This window comes from Phacochoerus africanus, chromosome 14 (assembly GCF_016906955.1).
Source record: "Phacochoerus africanus isolate WHEZ1 chromosome 14, ROS_Pafr_v1, whole genome shotgun sequence".
Classification (NCBI taxonomy): domain Eukaryota; kingdom Metazoa; phylum Chordata; class Mammalia; order Artiodactyla; family Suidae; genus Phacochoerus; species Phacochoerus africanus.
In genome coordinates, this window is record NC_062557.1 from 25,505,832 (window position 1) to 25,524,821 (window position 18,990).

The window sequence follows — 18,990 nt, forward strand, 5'->3', positions numbered from 1 at the left end:
CTGCGTGCAACCTACCGCGAGGGCTTCTACAACTATATAAATTGCAGCGCGTCTTCCAGTACCTGGGCGAGCAGGGCTTGCGCCGCGGGACCTGCGCGCCGTCTACGGGACCATCCCCCTGTCGCCTGGCATGAGCGACCTGCTGCAGTTCGTAGCAAGCAGGCGCCTGCTTTGAGGTTATTCTCATCTCAGACGCCAACACCTTCGGCGTGGAGAGCGCGCTGCGCGCCGCCGGCCACTTCAGCCTGTTCCGCCTGCTCTCAGCACCCGTCGGCCGACGCGCGGGGGCTGCTGGCTCTGCGGGCCCTTCAACAACGCACACCTGCGCCGCTGCCCGCCAACAGTGCAAGCACAAGGTGCTCAGCGACTCCCCTGCGCGAGCGGGCCACGACGGTGTGCTCCTTCGAGCGCCTTTTCTACGTGGGGCGACGGGCGCCAACGACTTCTGCCCCTGGGGCTGCTGGCGAGCGGCGACGTGGCCTTCCCACGCCGTGGCTACCCCATGCACCGCCTTATCCAGGAGGCGCAGAAGGCCGACCCAGTTCCTTCCGCGCCCAGCGTGGTGCCCTGGAAACGGCTGCCGACGTGCGCCTCCATCTCCACAGGTCTGCAGACCTGTTGAGACCTGGCCTGCCGGGGGCACCCGCCGGAAAGGGTGTGAGGCGTGGGTGGGGATCGAAAGACAAACCTAGTTTTATTACTCTCCCTTTCCCTTTTGTTTCGGCTTGTCCCTCTGGGAATTTCCGGTATTGCGGGCTCGTCCACTGGGGCTGGGGGAGGAGGTTCGGAGCCCTCCCCAGCGATGCAGTTAACCCAGCTCGGCTGCCTCCCCCCGTTCCACTGCAAGCAAATTCCAGGGCTGCTGCACATATCTGGGCAGGCACCCGTGTTTTCCAAAAACCTTGCCTCTCATTGAGAGGAAGGGTTCATGGCGGGAAGAGAAGGAACATCTCCCGCTGCTTAACCGCTGCCTGGGTCGCATGACCTCCCTCCCCCACTATCCGGGGGCCCAGGTCTGGAACTCCCTCCCTCTGCCCCCCAACCCGCGCACCTCGCGGCCACACCGGACTCCCAGCGGAGAGAAATGGTGCTCTCCACGATGGCCCCAGGCCTAGATCGTGCCTCACCCGCCGAGATCCTACACTACACCCCTTTGCTTCTTCCTTTCCCAGTCCATCCACCTCGTCAGCGTCCCCACAGATAAAAAGCCAGAGCGAACGATCGCCTCCTGGTGGTGGAATGAGGTAGCACACCGTCCGGCCCCGTCCAGCCCTCAGGGTACCTCGCAGCACCGCGTCGTGGTCTCCTCACCACCCCAGCCTCGTCTATGCGCAGGAGACCAGGGACTTAACCAAAGTCGGGCCGGCGGGGCCCTCTGTGCCCCGCTCCTCCCGTATGAACCAGGAAGCCATGATGTTTTAAGCAGAGCCAGCGAACCCCAAGCCCTCTACCCTCTTGTGGTGGTTCGAGCTATAAAGGAGGTGGTGAGGGGCAAGGTGACTGAGATCTCTCGCCCGCCAGACTGAACACATAACCCAGCAGCAGGCAAAAGAACGGTGCAGCCCATCGTGCAGAGCCTCATGCAGGGGGCTCACTGAGACACCCCCCCGGGGGGGGGGGGAGATAACCCACTGCTCGGGGCAGGCAGAGGAGCTCAGCAATTAGTGGAGGTCTTAGAACTGGAGAGCCTTCCCCCCCTCTTCCCTCTTCCCCTCAGCCCTTCAGGCAATCACAGGAGATCATCACGCGTTTTATTCAAAGGTGGCACTTGCAACTGGAGACCCTGTCCTGGCCGGCATTAAGCATCCTCCGTGGATAAGATCCCAGCTCCTTGGCTTCCAGTTCTTTTCCTGCCTGCAGTAGAGCTCTTTGTACTCCTCTCCCCAGATCCTTCCACTGCAGCGGGGTGGTGGGGAAGGGCAGTCACGCTCACGGCCCCAGGAGGTGTGCAGGTCTAGTCCAGGCTTCACGAGAGCTGGCTCTGGCATGGGGGCTCCTGGCAGTGCCTGGTTCAGCATCCCAGAGATCCCTGGCTGTCAGCAGCTGGGCTCCACAGTTTCCCAGGGAAGAATCCAAACCCGCGGAGCTGATGCCCTCACACCAGCCATCAGAGTAGCGGCGGTGATGCAGATAACGGTGCCCTCAGAGAAGGAGAGTTCGTTGTCCTTCTGGCCGGTGTATGGGTACAGCGTTACACTGCAGGGCGGGAGGGGAGGGTGCCATGAGATGGCTTCCTGCAACCATGGGGATGCTGGCGCCCTGCATGCTAGACTCTAGGGAGCAACTGGAGAAGCTGCAGGGAGTGGGGGCAGGAGATGCCTTTTCCAAAGCCCCCCCCCCCCATTCCTCCCCAGCTTACTGAGTAAACAGTGAATCGAATCGTGTAGGGTGAGCAGACTCTGCCACTTAGCTTGGTGAGCCTGGGGCAAGTCAATTTAACTCTCAGGCTCAGCTTCTCTTAAATGGGAGTGTGGAGATTCTCTTAGGGTTAAGTTTAAGTGGGAAGGTGGGTGAGACGCTTCGCCCCCGGGGCCTGGTATAAAGCAGGTGCGCTCAACTACGTTCGCTTCCCCTTCCCCTTACGCCTGTTACAAAGCATCCACGGAGAGGCCCAGCTGGATCCAAGGGGTGGGGAGAAGTGTTGGGGTGAGGCAACGACCCCAAAGTTGAGCTAGGAGGAGAGGGCGGAGCTCCTTACCTGGCGGGGGCAGGGACAGTTCCTCCAGTGGAGGGGGCAGCAGGAAGACGTCGGAGGCAGCAGGTGGAGGGGCGGGGGTGCTGCTTGCCCCTTCATCGCGGAGACACCACCGACCCCTTCAGCGCTGCTGAAGACCAGAGAAAGGGGGGGGCTTAGGCTAGACTGGGGGACGCCCTCCCTAACCGCATCAACTGGCCACGCCCCTTTAATTGTAAGCCCCGCCCTTGTTCTCCTGTGGCCTCTCACCGCCCCCCGCCCCCCGCCCCAGCCATCCTATTTTTTGGGCTCGTGAGCTCACCCGGCCGAGACCAGGGAGGAGGCAGAGGAGGCGGCGGAGAGCTTGCCGTTGGGCACCACGGGGCTGCACCGGCTCGGGGATCCGGGGCGCTCTCCTAGGGGTGGAGGGGAAGGGTGTCAGCAAGAGGGAAGGCTGCTGGCAGGCAGGGGGTCGGGACGGGGAGGAGGTGGTAGCTGGCAGCTGGCAGCTGGCAGGAGGAAGTTTGGCGCCCGGCTTGAAGCGAGGGTGGGGGAGTCGAGTTTGTGGACTTGGGCGGGGCAGGTTAGGATCGCGGCGAGGCCTCACCCGAGGGTGGCGGAGGCGGGTGCGGCAGGCGCCTTGATGCTCTTTCGAGACAGGGTCCCGGTCCGAGACAGCTGCGTGCTCGAATCCTGCGGGTGGAGGGGAGGGGAAGCAGGAGGCGGGGCTGACTCGTTGCCACGCCCCCACGCCGCCGTGGCCCCTCCTCCCGGAGAGGAAATGGGGGAGGGGCGAGCGAGGGCCGGGAGAGAGAGCGTGGCCACCGGCAAGTTCCCGCTTCCACTTCCCAGCCCCTCTTCCCACCCCCCTCACCCGCTGCCTGGGTCTTGGGTCTGAAGGCCGCTTCCTCCTCTGCCGAGCCGCACCCTTTTCCCCCCAACAGCCCCGCGCCCAGCTCGCTGGTCCCCAACCCTGAGAAACCCCCCCCCGCGCGGGGCTGCGGAGGTCGTAGGGAAAGGACCTCCCACTTAGAATCGTCCCTGTTGGCCGGCCTGCGGCACTGGCTTTGGGGAGTTGGGGGCAGAGGGGCAGAACCCTTGGAGTGTTCAAGTGACAAGGTGCAAACACACGTGCCAGGGAGCACCTGTGTGACGGAGAGCGTTTCCCCAAGAGAGGGTGCACGGGGAATGATGTCTTCTGCTGTCCTTCAGGAGGGACAAGACAAAAGGGACTTGAGCTGAAGCACGAAGAACTGAGGTTGGGCAATGGGTGGAATGGACTGGTGACTGAAGGAGGGAGTGTACTTTCTCTTTGGGGGAAGATGGTGTGTTAAAGGATATGGGGTGTGGGGGCGGAGTTCGCGTCGCTGCTCAGTGGTCCATGATTCCGACTAGGAACCATGAGGGTGTGGGTTCGATCCCTGGCCTCGCTCAGTGGGTTGAGGATCTGGCATTGCCCGTGAGCTGTGGTGTGGGTCCCAGCCGCGTCTCGGATCCTGCTTGCTGTGGCTCTGGCGTAAGCCAGTGGACAGCTCCAATTCCACCTCCAGCCTGGGAACCTCCATATGCCACCGGAGTGGCTCAAGAAAAGGCAAAAAGACAACCAAAAAACAAAAAAGAAAAAGAAAGAAAGAAAAGGATATCAGGGGGTCATTTAGATACTAGGAAGCTTCTAGTGTCATCTGGAGTGTTGCAGGATCTGACCCATGTCTGTGACCTACACCACGGCTCATGGCAACGCCGGATCCCTCACCCACTGAGCAAGGCCAGGGTTCGAACCTGCAACCTCATGGTTCCTAGTCGATCCATTAACCACTGAGCCACAACGGGAACTCCGGGCGTCTCCTCTTTAAGGAGGCCTTGTGGGGTGGGGCAGCCACTTAGGATGATGGCTTCAGGGACTGAGGAAGGAAAGAGGCTGCAGGTGGGGACAAGAACATGGCCGTGGAAGAGAGCTGAGGGTCTAGAGAGAAGAGATCCGTGAGGCAGAAGAGGGTGGGCTGTGGAGAAAGAGGAGGGGCCCCTCTCTTTACCTTGATCCCATGGCCAATGTCATCGAGGCAACCAAAGTTGAGGGGTTTCCTGTAGTAGGGCGTCAGGGGAGGTAGGCTCTCGGGGGCGATGATTTTCTGGCTGGGGGGCAGCCGCTGGACGGTGGCTAAAGTACCGATCTCCCTTCGGGCCACCTTCTCCATATGCATGTTCACCATCTGCGACACAGACACAGGGTTGGAGGTGACAGTGAGATGGCCTCTGCCCAGCGCCTCGCCCTTTAAGATGCGGGGGAGGGGGGCCAGAGGAGGCCATGAAGTCCAGAGAGAAAGAGGGAGGTCTGTCCCCAAGGCCACACAGCATTTGGGAAAAGAGTGGCCAGGGGAGGATGGAGCTACTTTGGAGCAACTTCCTGGCGGAAGAGAACAAGGGTTATTTATTGTTCGCTGAGCAGGAACCAGAGGCAAAGGGAAAGCACAGCATCCCTGGCGGTGCAGGGAAGAGACGGGGCGGGCTCGGGAGCAGAGCGGGTCAATGCGGAGGTGGCTGAGAATTGTGGCTGGAGCAGCTCTCCCTTTGGGGGGACACTATGAAGTGAATTAACTTCCTCTTGGAATGTTCTGTGGAGAAACCTGCAGCCCCGGGAGGGCGGGACCTCCAGCCTGCTGGGGTGAGAGGAAAAGACACACCCACACGGAACCTGTGGAGGATACACAGGCCAGGCTGATGTGTAACCGGAGCTGTGCGGGTGGTTTATGGGGCAGTGGCTCGGCCAAGGATCCAGGAAGGAAGGAGGAGGGCGTGTGTGCTAGATAGGGTGGGGGGTAGTGGCAGTGCTGCCAGGGCTGAGGATACCTTGCCAGGCAAGCACTGTGGGTCTGGGATTTTTCCTAAGTCACCGCCTGTGTTAGGATGGAAACTGGGTCCATTGGCCTCTTTCCTGTCCCATGCAGCCCCCGTGATGGGGAGAGCCTGCTGTCTGTCGTATAGGAGAGAACTCAGGGAAAAAAAAGTTCTGCCAGGGAGTTCCGGTCATGGCTCAGTGGGTAACGAATCCGACTGGGAACCATGAGGTTCTGGGTTCCATCCCTGGTCTTGCTCAGTGGGTTAAGGATCCGGTGTCGCCGTAAGCTGAGGTGTAGGTCGCAGATGCGGCTCAGATCCCACTTGGCTGTGGCTGTGGCTGTGGCTGTAGCTGGTGCCTACAGCTCCCATTAGACCCCTAGCCTGGGAACTTCCATATGCCATGGGTACAGCTTTAAAAAAAAAAAAAAAAAAAAGGAAAAAAAAAAGAAGAAAAAGAAAGTTCTGCCAGCACAGAATTCCTGGTCTGATGCAGCAGCAAGGCCCACCCCTGAGACCATAGCTACAGAGACAAAGAGGGCTCAAAAGCCTGGCATGTGCGTTTGGACATGGAGGAAGGCTGCAGAAGGTGTCCAGGAGGGGCTTCAGAGTTGGAGGCTGGAGTTCCCGTTGTGACACAGTGGTTAATGGGTCTGACTAGGAACCATGAGGTGGCAGGTTGGATCCCTAACCCCACTCAGTGGGTTAAGGATCCGGTGTTGCGATGAGCTGTGGTGTAGGTCACAGACACAGCTTGGATCCCGCGTTGCTGTGGTTCTGGCGTAGGCTGGTGGCTACAGCTCTGATGAGACCCCAGCCTGGGAACCTCCGTAGGCCACGGGAGCAGCCCTAGAAAGGCAAAAAGACAGAAAAAAAAAAAAAAGAGTTGGGGGCTGACGTGAGCAGCCTCCCCACAGCGCTTACCAGGCCCAGTGTGCTCACTCGGGCTTCCACTTGCCGCAGGGCAGCCGCCTGAAGGTCCAACATACGCAGAGTGTTTCCAGCCAGGTTGCCCACCTGGTAGGCCACACTGGCCAGGGCCTGGGTGGCGAAGGCCATGGTCTCCTCCAGCGCCTTCCGCTTGTCTGTGGCCTGAAAGACACGCAGTCCTGGCCTCAGGCCACCCTGTCTCCCTGGATCCTTGGCTGGAAGGGCTAGGGTGGGGTAAGGGATGAGGCAGGCAAGGGCTGAGCTGGGAGAAAGCCTCAACCCTTAGATGGTTCAGGTGTTTTCTCGAAGGATGACATGGGGGAAGTTCCCGTGGTGGCTCAGCAGAAACGAATCCACCTAGTATGCATGAGGATGCAGGTTTGATCCCTGGCCTTGCTCAGTGGGTTAAGAATCTGGAGTTGCCGTGAACAGTGTTGTAGGTTGCAGACGTGGCTCAAATCTGGTGTGGCTGTGGCTGTGGCTGTGGCGCAGGCTGGCAGCTGCAACTCTGATTGGACCCCTAGCCCGGGCCCCTCCATATGCCGCAGGTGCGGTCCTAAAAAAAAGCAAAAAAAAAAAAAACAAAAAAAAAACGGCTTAGAGAGGGAACATCAGGGAAGCGAAGCGAACCTGTGGCCCTGGGATCTGCATGTAAGGTGAGGAAAAGATACCCTGATACCCTTGTCAAATAGTCAGCCTGAGGCTTGGCTCTACCAGCTTCCTGGGCTTTGGGGGAGGTGGATGGCACAGTAAAAAGTGAACAGTAGAAAGGAAAGAGGAAGTCACTACTGGCTGGAGGAGATATTCTCAGACTTAAAAACCAAACAACCAAACTCAGGCACCCATCCCAGATCTTCTTCTTCTTCTTCTTCTTTTTTTTTCTTGGCTTTTTAGGGCCGAACCCGAGGCACTTGGGAGTTCCCAGGCTTGGGGTGTGGAATCGGAGCTGCAGCTGCCAGCCTACACCCCAGCAACAGCAATGAGGGATCCCAGCCGCATCTGCAACCTACACCACAGCTCACGGCAACGTTGGATCCTTCACCCACTGAACAAGGCCAGGGATCCAACACTCGTCCTCATGGATACTAGGAGGGTTTGTTACCACTGAGCCACAACGGGGAACTCCATTTCCCAGATCTTCTAACCAGAATCCCCTGGGAGTGAGGCCAGTGAATCTGTACCTCTAAAAGCTCCCCTGGTGCCTCCTATGCTCCTGGTTTAGCTCAAGTCTGCAAGTTGGTTTTGGGGTAACAATAACCTGTGGTCCTTTTTTTTTTTTCTCCCCCTTTCTTTTTCTGCCGAGCCCATGGCATGCAGAAGTTCCTGGGCCAGGAATGGATCCCATGCCACAGCAGTGACAACGCTGGATCCTGAACCCACTGCTCCACCAAGGAACTCTCTGGTCCATTTTATAGATAAGAAACTGAGGCCCAGGAAGGGTGGCATCATTCATTTCCACCGGTAGCTTCCCGACACACTGAGAGTCAAGCAAACCTCTGGCCATGGCTTATATGGGCCCCCCGAGGGTGGCTCCTGCTTTTCTCCTCCTCCTCCTCCCCTTCCACTCTCCCTCTCCCGCATGGTCCTCCTGCCACACTGGCCATTGGGTCTCTGTTCCTGATCAAAATAAGATTGTTTCGGGAAGTTCCCGTCCTGGCACATTGGTTAACTAATCCGACGAGGAACCATGAGGTTGCAGGTTCAATCCCTGGCTTCGCTCAGTGGGTTAAGGATCCAGCGTTGCCGTGAGCTGTGGTGGAGGTCGCAGACGTGGCTCGGATCCCACGTTGCTGTGGCTGTGGCATAGGCTGGCAGCTACAGCTCCGATTGGACCCCTAGCCTGGGAACCCCCTTATGCCACAGGTGTGGGCCTAGAAAAAGACAAAAAAAAATGTTTCTACCCAAGGGCCTTTGCACTCATTGTACTTTTTTCCCCCTTTGGACTGTGCTCATGGCATGTGGAAGTTCCCAGGCCAAGGATTGAACCCATGGCACAGCAATGACCTGAGCTGCAGCAGTGACAACACCAGATCCTTAACTCACTGAGTCACCAAGGAACTCCACTGTACTTCTTTCAAGAATCCTTATTATTAAATCACTCAGCTCTTCAGAGATTACCTTCTGGCCCCAGCTAATACTTCTGCATTTTATTTTTTTATTTTTTGTCTTTTTGCCTTTTCTAGGGCCGCTCCCTCGGCCTATGGAGGTTCGCAGGCTAGGGGTCAAATCAGAGCTGTAGCCACCAGCCTTCACCACAGCCACAGCTATGCCAGATCCAAGCCTCATCTGCAACCTACACCACAGCTCACGGCAACACCGGATCCTTAAGCCACTGAGCGAGGCCAGGGATCGAACCCACAACCTCATGGTTCCTAGTCGGATTCGTTAACCACTGAGCCACGCACGATGGGAACTCCGTTCTGTATTGAATCTCTGTCAAATTGACTCTGTTCTCTTTTCTTCAGAGCACTTAACACTATCAGTAATTATTTATCTGTGAACTTTATTATCTGTTCCCTCACCCATTCTCTCTCTGTCTCTCTGTCTCTCTGTCTGTCTCTCTCTCACACACACACACACACACACACACACACACAAATAAGTGCTTGGAAGGAAGGAAACTCGCGTGTCTTATTCTGCATCCTTTCCTGGATTAGTGCCCAACACATACATGATACTTAATAAATCCGTGTGCGTGAGTTAATCAGCAGATTGCATGCCAGCCCAATCACTTGCTGGGCATCATCCTACTGCATGCCAGGCACTGTGCCAGGTTCTGGCCAGGGCCACACTTCCAGTCGGTGGTGGTGGGGTGGGCAGGGAGTGGCTGAAGACAGAAAAGGGTTTTTTTTTTTTCAGTCCCAGATCCGACTGTGGGGGCTGGGACAAGACTTCTCTGGTCATTTGGTTCCCCAGGCAGCTTCCTCATCCCAGGACGGGACATTAAGGGGAGGGGGGTATGCCAGGGCAAGTCTGGGGAGAGGCCCGGGGACTGACCAGCAAGACTGCACGCTAGGGTCTCCTTGCTGAGGGCCCTCAGGGGCGCTCAGGGCCTGTAGTGGAGAACAGACCTAGAACCTATCCAGACAGGATGCTGAGAGAGACCCGGGGGCCTCCGGGGTAGCCCAGGGCAGGCTGGAGCCAAAGGGCAGGCCCAGAAAAGCTTCTGTCCCCCGCTCCCATCAGGTGGTCCTCCCTGCTTTCTGTTCCAACAGAGGGAGTGAGCTGCTCATTTGCATTCAATTTATATCTCATCGCATCAGCATATGTAACCAAGGGCCTTGAAAAAGCAAAAAAAAAAAAAAAAAAATCAAGCCCAGGAAGTTAAAACCAGAAAGGACAGCAGGTCTTAGTTTAGCTCAAAACCTTCCTTTAATATGTGAGGAGAAGTTCCCATCGTGGCGCCTCGGAAACAAATCCAACTAGGAACCATGAGGCCGGATTCCGAGTTGCTATGGCTGTGGTGTAGGCCAGCAACTATAGCTCCAATTCGACCCCTAGCCTGGGAATCTCCATATGCCGGGGGTGCAGCCCTAAAGAGCAAAAAAAAAAAAAAAATTAGGTGAGGAAATGAAGGCCCAGAATGGAGCGGTGACAACTCCTTTGGTCTTGGCTGGCCTCCCCTGCACTGTCCCCTCCCTGGACTGGCATGCGGAATGCATCACTGGACTTTTCGCGTCCGTCCAAACAGGAAAAAAGGTCTGCTTGGGCCCATGTCTGGGAGGCTAGAGCCTGGACGCCTCCTGTCCCCTGGCTTTGGTTTTGACCCAGAGCCAGGTCTGGAGAGACGCAAAGGTCTGGCAGCCATCGTCATGGCTGACTGTTTATGCATCATGCAAATCACCTGTCTGAAAACTCGTCGGACCCTGACAGAGAACTCTGCAGGTGACCCCAGCCTGCCCTCCCCCATTCCCCAAGGGTCTCTTGACACCTGGTTGGGGTAGAGGGAGGCGGGGAGGGAGGTCGTGGGAACCAGGCCTTGTTTAAAACCAGCTCTGAGAAGTCACCCAAACCCTTCCTAGGCGTTTGCTTCCCAAAGCTCCCCAGAGAAGCTGGGAAAAGTAATGGGTTGTGTGGCCTAGTAGTTAGTGTTCTGCATGAAGAAAGAAGAAATGCAGGAATTCCCATCATGGCTCAGCGGTTAACGAACCCTACTAGTATCCAAGAGGATGTGGGTTCGATCCCTGGCCTCACTCAGGGGGTTAAGGATCTGGCGTTGCTGGGGCTGGGGTGTAGGCAGGCCGGCAGCTGCAGCTCCAGTTCGACCCCTAGCCTGGGAACACCATATGCTGCGGGTGTGGCCCTAAAAGGCGGAAAGATGGAAAAAAGAAAAAGGAAATTTGCCACCGGTCCAGGAGATGGGAATTGGCCTCAGGTCTTGGCGATCTCCAAATCTCTACGTACACTGTGCGCGCAAGGGAGGACCAACCCAGACGTGCCTTGAGATACGCAGAAGGTGTTTAAGGAATGGAAGGAGAGCCTCCATCCTAGTCCATCGGAAGAGCGTGCCTTCTAGTGCTGGGAGAATGGATGGTTTACAAGCTATGTTCCAGCTCATCTGCAGTATCTACAATTAGTCATTCAACATCTACACTCAGTGTAGCTTTTTTTTTTTTTTTGGTCTTTTTGCCTTTCCTAGTGCTGCTCCCATTGGCATGTGGAAGTTCCCAGGCTAGGGGTCCAATCGGAGCTGTAGCCTCCAGCCTACGCCACAGCCACAGCAACGCCAGATCCGAGCCGCATCTGCGACCTACACCACAGCTCACGGCAATGCCGGATCCTCAACCCACTAAGCAAGGCCGGGGATCGAACCCGCAACCTCATGGTTCCTAGTCGGATTCGTTAACCACTGAGCCACGCACGATGGGAACTCCCAGTGTAGCATTTTTAACTAGAGGTGTGTGTCGGGGGAGCTCTGGAGTCAGAGTTCCCATTCAAGCCCCACTAGCTTGGAGACCTTGGGAAAGTGAGTTAACCTTTCTGAAGCTCCGCCTTCTGGTTGTGAAGTGGGAGTGCTCCTTGCCTCCTAAGATCGGGGTGAGGACTGAAGGAGGCAAGGAGGGCAGCTAGGGGGGCAGAGTATCTTAACTGTTGTTATCATTGGTGCTCTTTATGTATGTATTTGTTTATTTCTCGCCCTCTCCTTTTCTTTTTCTTTCTTTTTTTTTTGGGGGGGGGGGCGCCACAGGTGCAGCATATGCAAGGAAGTTCCCAGGCTAGGGGTGGAATCGGAGGTGCAGCTGCTGGCCTGCACCACAGCCACAGCAATGCCAGATCCTAGCCACATCCACATCATGGCTTGCCCACTGATCCTTAACCCACTGAGCGGGGCCAGGGATCAAACCTGCATCCTCATGGGTACTGGTCAGCTTCTTAACCCACTGAGCCACAGTGGGAACTCCGACATTGACTTTCTTTCAGCTGCCATTTTCCCATAAACACTTACTCCTTTTACTATTGGTTTTTCAACACCCCTTGAGCTGGGAGGTCCCAGTGCACATAAACTGTCTTAACATCATACCGCGTGTCAGGGAGGGGAAGGCTGAAAGGAAAGGGCTCAGCCTGAGGAGTCAGGAGGCCTGGGCGGATGCCCGGCTCTACCATTGCCAAGCTGTGTGACCTTGGACAAGTTACCTTGCCTCCCTGAACTGCCGTCTCTTCATCTCTGAGACAGGAATAGCGATATGGTCTCGCAAGGCGATTAAGAAGGTCAGTGAAATAACAGAGGTGCTCTATCATTTCTTTTTTTCCTTTCTGGCTGTGCCCATGTCATGCGGAAGTTCCTGGGCCAAGGGTCGAATCCCTGCCACAGCAGCCCTGAGCCCCACCAGTGACAACTGGACCCTTAACGACTAGACCACCAGGGAACTCCTTAGAAAACCATTCTAAAATGCCACTATCCTTGTCTTTTGCTTGTAGCCTGCTCCCAGCAGTCATATGGTCCATCCCCCTGCCTCTGAGTCAGACCCCATCTTTTTTTTTTTTTTTTTTTTTTTTTGCTTTTTAGGGCCACACCCGTGTCTATGGAAGTTCCCAGGCTAGGGGTCCAATCGGAGCTATAGCCGCCAGCCTAGGCCACAGCCACAGTCATGCGGGATCTCAGCCATGTCTGCAACCTACACCACAGCTCACAGCAACCCCAGAGCCTAACCCACTGAGCAAGGCCAGGGATCGAACCTGTGTCCTCATGGTTGCTAGTCAGATTCGCTAACCACTGAGCCACGCCGGGAACTCCAGACCCCATCTCCTTAACCCAGTGTAGTCTGACCTCTCTCAGCTCTCCCTCAGTTATCAGGGAGAGACCTTTCCTTGGTACATCTCAAGTTCACGACAATGTTTGGAAAGTTCTGTTGAAGTCGCACCTAGAGCCATCCTCAACAGGGAAGGTTGGCACCAACAGGTGTGCGAGGCCAAGTCTTTGGGCCTCTGGATATGATGATGAGGCTGGGAAGGAGCCGAGGCCCGTGGCAGGACGGGGTCGCACGGCCCAGGCTGGCATCCCTGAGGCTCTGGAAGAGAGAAGGGGGCCCCGTGGGGGTTTGGGGAGCAGGGTCAGTGTTCAGGTTTTGGGGGGCTGGGGTGAAGCCGATCTGGGTCGGGGGCATATTTCAGCCGGGTCCAAGCCAAGCACCTGTCAGGTCAGGCTCCGGGCCCCTGGTGGGGCTGGGGTGCGGGGCTGCCTACCTGCACGTAGTTGTCCTCGCAGTAGTCCGCGACCCGCAGCAGGGCGCTGTGGTTGCCCCGCAGAGCCTCCCGGGCCGTGGGGATCTCAAACTCCTGCAGCTGCTGCAGCTCCGCCATGGCCCCCGCCTCTGCCGGGCTCCCCGGGGAGCCGGCCGGTTTTGCACCTCACCCTGCCCTTGATCGGTCGCTCCGCCTTCTCGCTCTCTCACTGGTTTTGGTTTCCTCTTCGTGAGAGCCCCAAACCTGCTCGCAAAGGGCAGGCATGCTCATTCTGGGACAAGAGGAAGTCAGTCCCTGCTCCCTGGGCCTGTGCCTCTCTGTCCCCCGCCTAGCGGAAGGGGGAAGCGGGGGGTTGGGGTGGGGGGGCGGGGGCGGGGGAGAGGGCCTTTGGGGGCCCAGCCCCCCATTCTCTCCCCGCAGAGGAAGTCAAGATGGGGGCGGCTGTGATTGCTCCCTGGGCCTGGAGAGGAAACTGCGGCTCGGGCTGGGGTGGGAGACCAGGAGGAAGGGGCTGGCCTGCTCTGGGGGGGTGGAGATGAATTTTCCACTCATGGAAGGGGAGGAAAGGGCAGAGGGTGGGGGCTTCCTTGGGAAGCTCGGGGATGAGTCACCAAGAGACAGGGCACTGGAGGGTGGAGAGGATATGGAGTCGGGTCAGGCTGGGGGGCTGCGGGCCGGCAGGGCGGCAGCAATGGGAAGCTGCTGATGCAGCAGCCGAGAGGAGTCAGATTGGACGCCGGGAAGATACAACCCGAGGTCCCCTGAGAAGGGTTATCAAGTCTCCGAAGGGTACCCTGCCGTGAAGACCTGGTGTACACACTCTGTGCCTGATGGAGGCAGGACAAGATGAAACTGACCAAAGGTAGCGTGAGGGGCTCAGGCTAGATGGCAGGAAGGACTTGGCTTGGAGAAGCACCAGATTTAAATTCCAGATTATCCGGTCGGTCTTAGGAGGCAGAGGTGGACCGAGCACTGAGCCAGCCTCAGCAGGTATGTGCCCCATTTTTTCCTGCATCACAGAGGACTCAGGATGACCTCTGGGGTCCTGTCCTGATCTCAAATTCTTCTTTTTTTTTTCGGTCTTTTTAGGGCCACACCCGCAGCGTATGGAAGTTCCCAGGCTGGGGTCAGCTCAGAGCTACAGCTGCCAGCCTACGCCAGAGCCACAGCAATGCAGGATCCGAGCCGCGTCTGTGACCTACACCACAGCTCACAGCAACAGCCAGATCCTTAATCCACTGATCGAGGCCAGGGATTGAACCCACATCCTCACGGATACTAGTCAGGTTTGTAACCACTGAGCCACAACGGGAACTCCTGATCTCAAATTCTTAGAGCTCACAGCTGTGAGTGGGACTTGGATCCTGGGGCAGGGAAAGCTTGAGATGAACTCTGGCCTCCTCCCCACCCCTTCCACTGAGGAGTCGAGTGTCATTCTAGAGTCAGGAAGAAAAGAGAATCCCGGCATTCCCGTCGTGGCGCAGTGGTTAACGAATCCGACTAGGAACCATGAGGTTGCGGGTTTGATCCCTGGCCTTGCTCAGTGGGTTGAGGATCCGGCGTTGCCATGAGCTGTGGTGTAGGTCGCAGACGTGGCTCGGATCTGGCATTGCTGTGGCTCTGGCGTAGGCCAGTGGCTACGGCTCCGATCAGACCCTTAGCCTGGGAACCTCCATATGCCACGGGTGCGGCCCTAGAAAAGTCCAAAAGACAAAAAAAAAATTAAAAAATAAAAAGAGAATCCCTTACTGACCACATTGGTCCCATAACATCTGCTCCTGGAGAGGGTCCCTTGTCATTGGTCAGGAGTCCATCTCAGCAGGAGCTCAGGGACTGCTCAAGGGCATAGCCGTTGTGCGGTTCTGGGAGAAAACCAAGAGCGAGATCCAGATGCAGACTCTGTGCTCCGGGATGGCCGAGGGAGAACCACAGGCAGGGCTCCAGGGAGGCATGGAGGCAAAAGAGCAGGGACACAAGTGTTACAGGTGGCCACGGCCCCCAGCGCCGATGGGCACAGCATCCTAAGTGAGTGCATTTTCATTGAATGGGTGAATGGAGCCTGAGCTGGGAGAACCTTGTAAGGTGAAATTGTGGGGCTTGAATGGGGGACACAGCGGCTCCCCAGGACTTGCCTCACTGGGGAGAAAGAATAGCCTCAGAGCAGGGAAGTAGAGTAGGGAAGCAGAGGGCTTGGGGGAGAAGGCAGGGAAAAGGGAGCTTGCAGGGCTGGAGGGTGAGAACTAGAGAAATGGGCTCTAAGCCAGAACCAGAGGGGGTCCCTAGGGGCATGGGGCTGATGCCGGGGGGGGGGGGGCGGGGGGGGCGGCCAGGGGGCCTGCAGTGGTGGCCGTCTTGAAGGCTCAGGCTGCCGGATGGGCTTGGAACCTTGAGCCTATGATCAGCTTAGGCATGAGAGATTTGGGCTTCCAGACCATCTGCTTTATCCAAAGACTTTCAGCTGATCAGGAGCCAGGAGGCTCCAACCCCATCTTGTCTGGGTCGGGGACAAGTGACTTGAAGTGCACGCTCTTGCTTGGCAGGTGAGAGGGGCTGCGGTTGCACTGGGCTGGGATCTCGGCCTACAGTGGTTGACATGAGGCACCAGGCAGGCCTCCCTGATGACCCTGGAGGAGGGATGGGGGCATGATGGTGACGGTGACGATGATAATTGTATCGAGTTCATTATGCGCCAGGCGGTGTGTGAGAGTATTTCACATGCGTTGTGGTCTTAGGACTCACAATGATCAGGAAAGGCAGGTACCACTCATTATACCCATTGTGCAGATGGGGAAACGAAGGCTCCAGGAGGATGATCAGCATTGCCTCAGGCCACACAGCGTGGAAGCAGCGGAGTCACAATCAGAGTTGGGGAGTTCCCGCTACGGTGCAGTGGGTTAAGAATCTGACGGTAGCCACTCTGGTTGCTGCAGAGGCATGGGTTCTGTTCCCAGCCCGGTGCAGTGGGGTTAAAGGATCCAGCTCAGACTGGAATCAGAGCCCTTCTCTTAACCCTTAGGGCACTTGCGCCTCTGACAGGACCTGGAGTTTCCTGAAAACTTCTGCCTGTGTCATTCGGTGGAACACTAACTTTGCTTCCAAATCTTTTTTTGTTTTTTGTCTTTTCTAGGGCTGCTCCCACCGCATATGGAGGTTCCCAGGCTAGGGGTCCAATCAGAGCTATAGCCGCCGGCCTACACCACAGCCACAGCAACGCAGGATCCTTAACCCACTGAGCAAGGCAGGGATTGAACCTGCAACCTCATGGTTCCTCGTCGGATTCGTTAACCACTGGGCCACAACGGGAACTCCCGCTTCCCAAATCTTGCTCAAGGAAAGAAACTCCTTTTCTCCCCCTTCTCCACGCTCTGATTCCCATTTCCGCCACAGATAGGTCCTTATCCAAGGGCCAAGATCCCGTCAGACTGGAGCATCCTCTTCTCTTGAGCCTGGACTTATGATGGGGCGGGGGTGGTACAGTGCATACCCGGTAGGGGTGAGCAATGAAGGGCCTGAAGGGAGGCCTCAGAAGGCAGGGGGAGAGCGGGGAGATGCTGAGGTGTAGAGAGTGCAGAGAAGGGAGCTGGGTGAGCCCAAGGGATGTGCAGCTTCGGCTGTGGAATCCTTTCCAGGACCTGGTCTCTCCGGGGCAGGATGGCCCAGGATCTCAGCGAGAAGGAGCTCTTGAAGATGGAGGTGGAGCAGCTGAAGAAGGAAGTGAAGACCCCAAGAGCTCTGGTGAGCCTCCTCCTCCCTTCCCCACACCCTCTCCTCCATCCCTTTCTGGTCCCCTTGGAGCCGGGATGCGAAGGAGGAAGTGATGGACAGCAGGGCAGTGGAAGGAGATGTAGCTGCCTCTGGCAAGAGCTGGGATAGGGAAGCAGGCCAGGGTTTGATCTCACGAAGGTGCGCAAGAGATGGGCGCAGAGCCTGGAGGGCTCCGTGTATCCAGCCTGGTCCAGCCCTGTCCGGAGTGGGGCCTGGCCAAATGGCCCTCGCAGTAAGAGTTGGTCTTTGGGGTTCTGCTCAAGGAACTCACACCCCTCTCGCATCTGCCTGTGCCCCTCCTCTTTTTCCTCTCTGGCCTCAATCCCCCACCCTGCCCAGGAGGATGTATCCTCTTTCTTTCTTTCTTTCTTTCTTTCTTTCTTTCTTTCTTCCTTCCTTCCTTCCTTCCTTCCTTCCTTCCTTCCTTCCTTCTTTCTTTCTCTCTCTCTCTCTCTTTCTCTTCTTTTTTTGCCTTTTTCTAGGGCCGCTCCCGCGGTATATGGAGGTTCCCAGGCTAGGGGTTGAATTGGAGCTGTAGCCTCCATTCTACGCCAGAGCCACAGCAACATGGGATCCGAGCCACGTCTGCAACCTACAACACAGCTCATGGCAACGCCGGATCCGTCACACACTGAGCAAGGCCAGGGACCAAACCCTCAACCCCATGGTTCCTAGTCGGTTTCGATAACCACTGCGCCACAACGGGAACACCCCTTCCTCGGATTCGTTAACCACTGCGCCACAATAGGAACACCCCTTCCTCTTTTTTTTTTTTTGCCTTTTTGTTGTTGTTGCTATTTCTTGGACTGCTCCCGCGGCATATGGAGGTTCCCAGGCCAGGCGTTGAATCGGAGCTGTAGCCACCGGCCTACACCAGAGCCACAGCAACTCGGGATCCGAGCCGCGTCTGCAACCTACACCACAGCTTACGGCCACGCCGGATCGTTAACCCACTGAGCAAGGCCAGGGACCGAACCCGCAACCTCATGGTTCCTAGTCGGATTCGTTAACCACTGCGCCACGACGGGAACTCCCCTTCCTCTTTTTACTTTTTGTCCTTTTAGCGCCGCACCATATGGAAGTTCTCAGGCTAGGGGTTGAAGCAGAGCTGCAGCCACCAGCCTACACCACGGCCACAGCAATGTGGGATCGGAGCCGCATCTGTGACCTACACCACAGCGTGCGGCAACAGCAGATCCTTAACTCACTGAGCAAGGTCAGGGGTCAAACTAGCATCCTCCTGCTCACTAGTCGGACTCTTAACCCACGGAGCCACAGCGGGAACTCCCAGAAGGCTGTTTTCTTGAGACTGACTCAATCATGACTCCTGAGCAACAGACAAGGGCTACAACCACGCTCTGCTTTCTTGCAGATTTCTAAGACAGGAAAGGAAATCAAGGATTACGTGGAGGCCGAAGCAGGAAATGACCCTCTTCTCAAAGGCATCCCTGAGGACAAGAATCCCTTCAAGGAGAAAGGCGGTTGTCTGATAAGCTGATGGCACTGGAGCCCCTCACCCAGACTGCCTGCCCCTCCTCAGCCCCCTCCTCAGCCAGAACCAAATGTCCTGGGTCACCCAGGCAGCCGGTGGCTGTTCACTGTCTCTTAGTCAGAGAATGAGTAAAGACGCCCGGCTCCACGCACTGGGAGTCCGTGCCCTAGTCCCGCTTTGAACTCCTTTCTCGCATCCCTCCACCACCTGCTGGGGCACTGCTGACCCCACTTGGAAATGCGCTTGGAGAGCTTCCCCAGGGGCAGCGGGTGGCACCTTGTGGGGTCTGAAAAGACTGCAATTCCCTGAGCCCTCCCCCCCCACCGGGGGGTGGGGGGGAAGTCCTTTGGCAACAGTTACTCCTCCTTAGAACCCCCCTCCCCTTTTCCCCTCCACTCTCTTCCTAAAACCCGTCATTCCCATTCAGGAGCTGGGCCGAGGACTGGAGTGGGGGGGTCCTTCTCCCCCCCTCACATCTGGTCCCGTGGAATTCCGCCTACTCATTTAGATCACCCCGGGCCGGCCTGAGGACAAAGAGCCCGTGAAGTCATGATTTCTTCACTGTTATTGAATGTCTGCTCCATGCGAGAAGCAGGATAGAAGAGTGGGG

At 57.0% G+C, this 18,990-nt stretch overlaps 1 protein-coding gene and 2 pseudogenes across 8 annotated transcripts; 2 read left to right on the forward strand and 1 right to left on the reverse strand.

The window, feature by feature from the left end:
* Positions 1–1,422, forward strand: part of LOC125113847 (phosphoethanolamine/phosphocholine phosphatase-like) — an 18,612-nt pseudogene extending 17,190 nt beyond the window's left edge.
* Positions 1,423–2,543: 1,121 nt separating this feature from the next.
* On the reverse strand, positions 2,544–13,484 carry LOC125114714 (ABI gene family member 3-like; annotated as a pseudogene). Its single transcript, XR_007131883.1, has 6 exons — positions 13,124–13,484; positions 6,434–6,601; positions 4,708–4,884; positions 3,282–3,367; positions 2,997–3,090; positions 2,544–2,825 (listed from the first exon to the last, which is right to left on the reverse strand). The product of XR_007131883.1 is annotated as an ABI gene family member 3-like (transcript).
* LOC125114716 (guanine nucleotide-binding protein G(I)/G(S)/G(O) subunit gamma-T2) lies at positions 12,012–18,552 on the forward strand. 7 transcript variants are annotated; one of them, XM_047758142.1, is made up of 5 exons: positions 13,682–13,985; positions 14,075–14,113; positions 15,554–15,663; positions 16,753–16,858; positions 18,261–18,552. In XM_047758142.1, exons 4-5 carry the CDS (start codon positions 16,775–16,777, stop codon positions 18,384–18,386), a joined length of 210 nt encoding a protein of 69 aa, XP_047614098.1. In that variant the 5' UTR covers positions 13,682–13,985; positions 14,075–14,113; positions 15,554–15,663; positions 16,753–16,774; the 3' UTR covers positions 18,387–18,552. The 7 variants fall into 7 exon arrangements, with proteins under 7 accessions (XP_047614100.1, XP_047614095.1, XP_047614099.1 ...); XM_047758141.1 differs by having other exon boundaries at positions 15,574–15,663; XM_047758143.1 differs by lacking the exon at positions 15,554–15,663 and having other exon boundaries at positions 13,680–13,985.
* The last annotated feature ends 438 nt before the right edge of the window (positions 18,553–18,990 follow it).

What these genes read in the sequence shown, in the direction of transcription:
- LOC125114716 (XM_047758138.1), top strand. Translation starts at nt 15,518, where the DNA reads ATGATCAGCTTAGGCATGAGAGATTTGGGCTTCCAGACCATCTGCTTT. An exon ending in TGCACGCTCTTGCTTGGCAG is followed by an intron (nt 15,664 to 16,752) that starts GTGAGAGGGGCT and finishes AATCCTTTCCAG; the next exon opens with GACCTGGTCTCTCCGGGGCA. An exon ending in TGAAGACCCCAAGAGCTCTG is followed by an intron (nt 16,859 to 18,260) that starts GTGAGCCTCCTC and finishes GCTTTCTTGCAG; the next exon opens with ATTTCTAAGACAGGAAAGGA.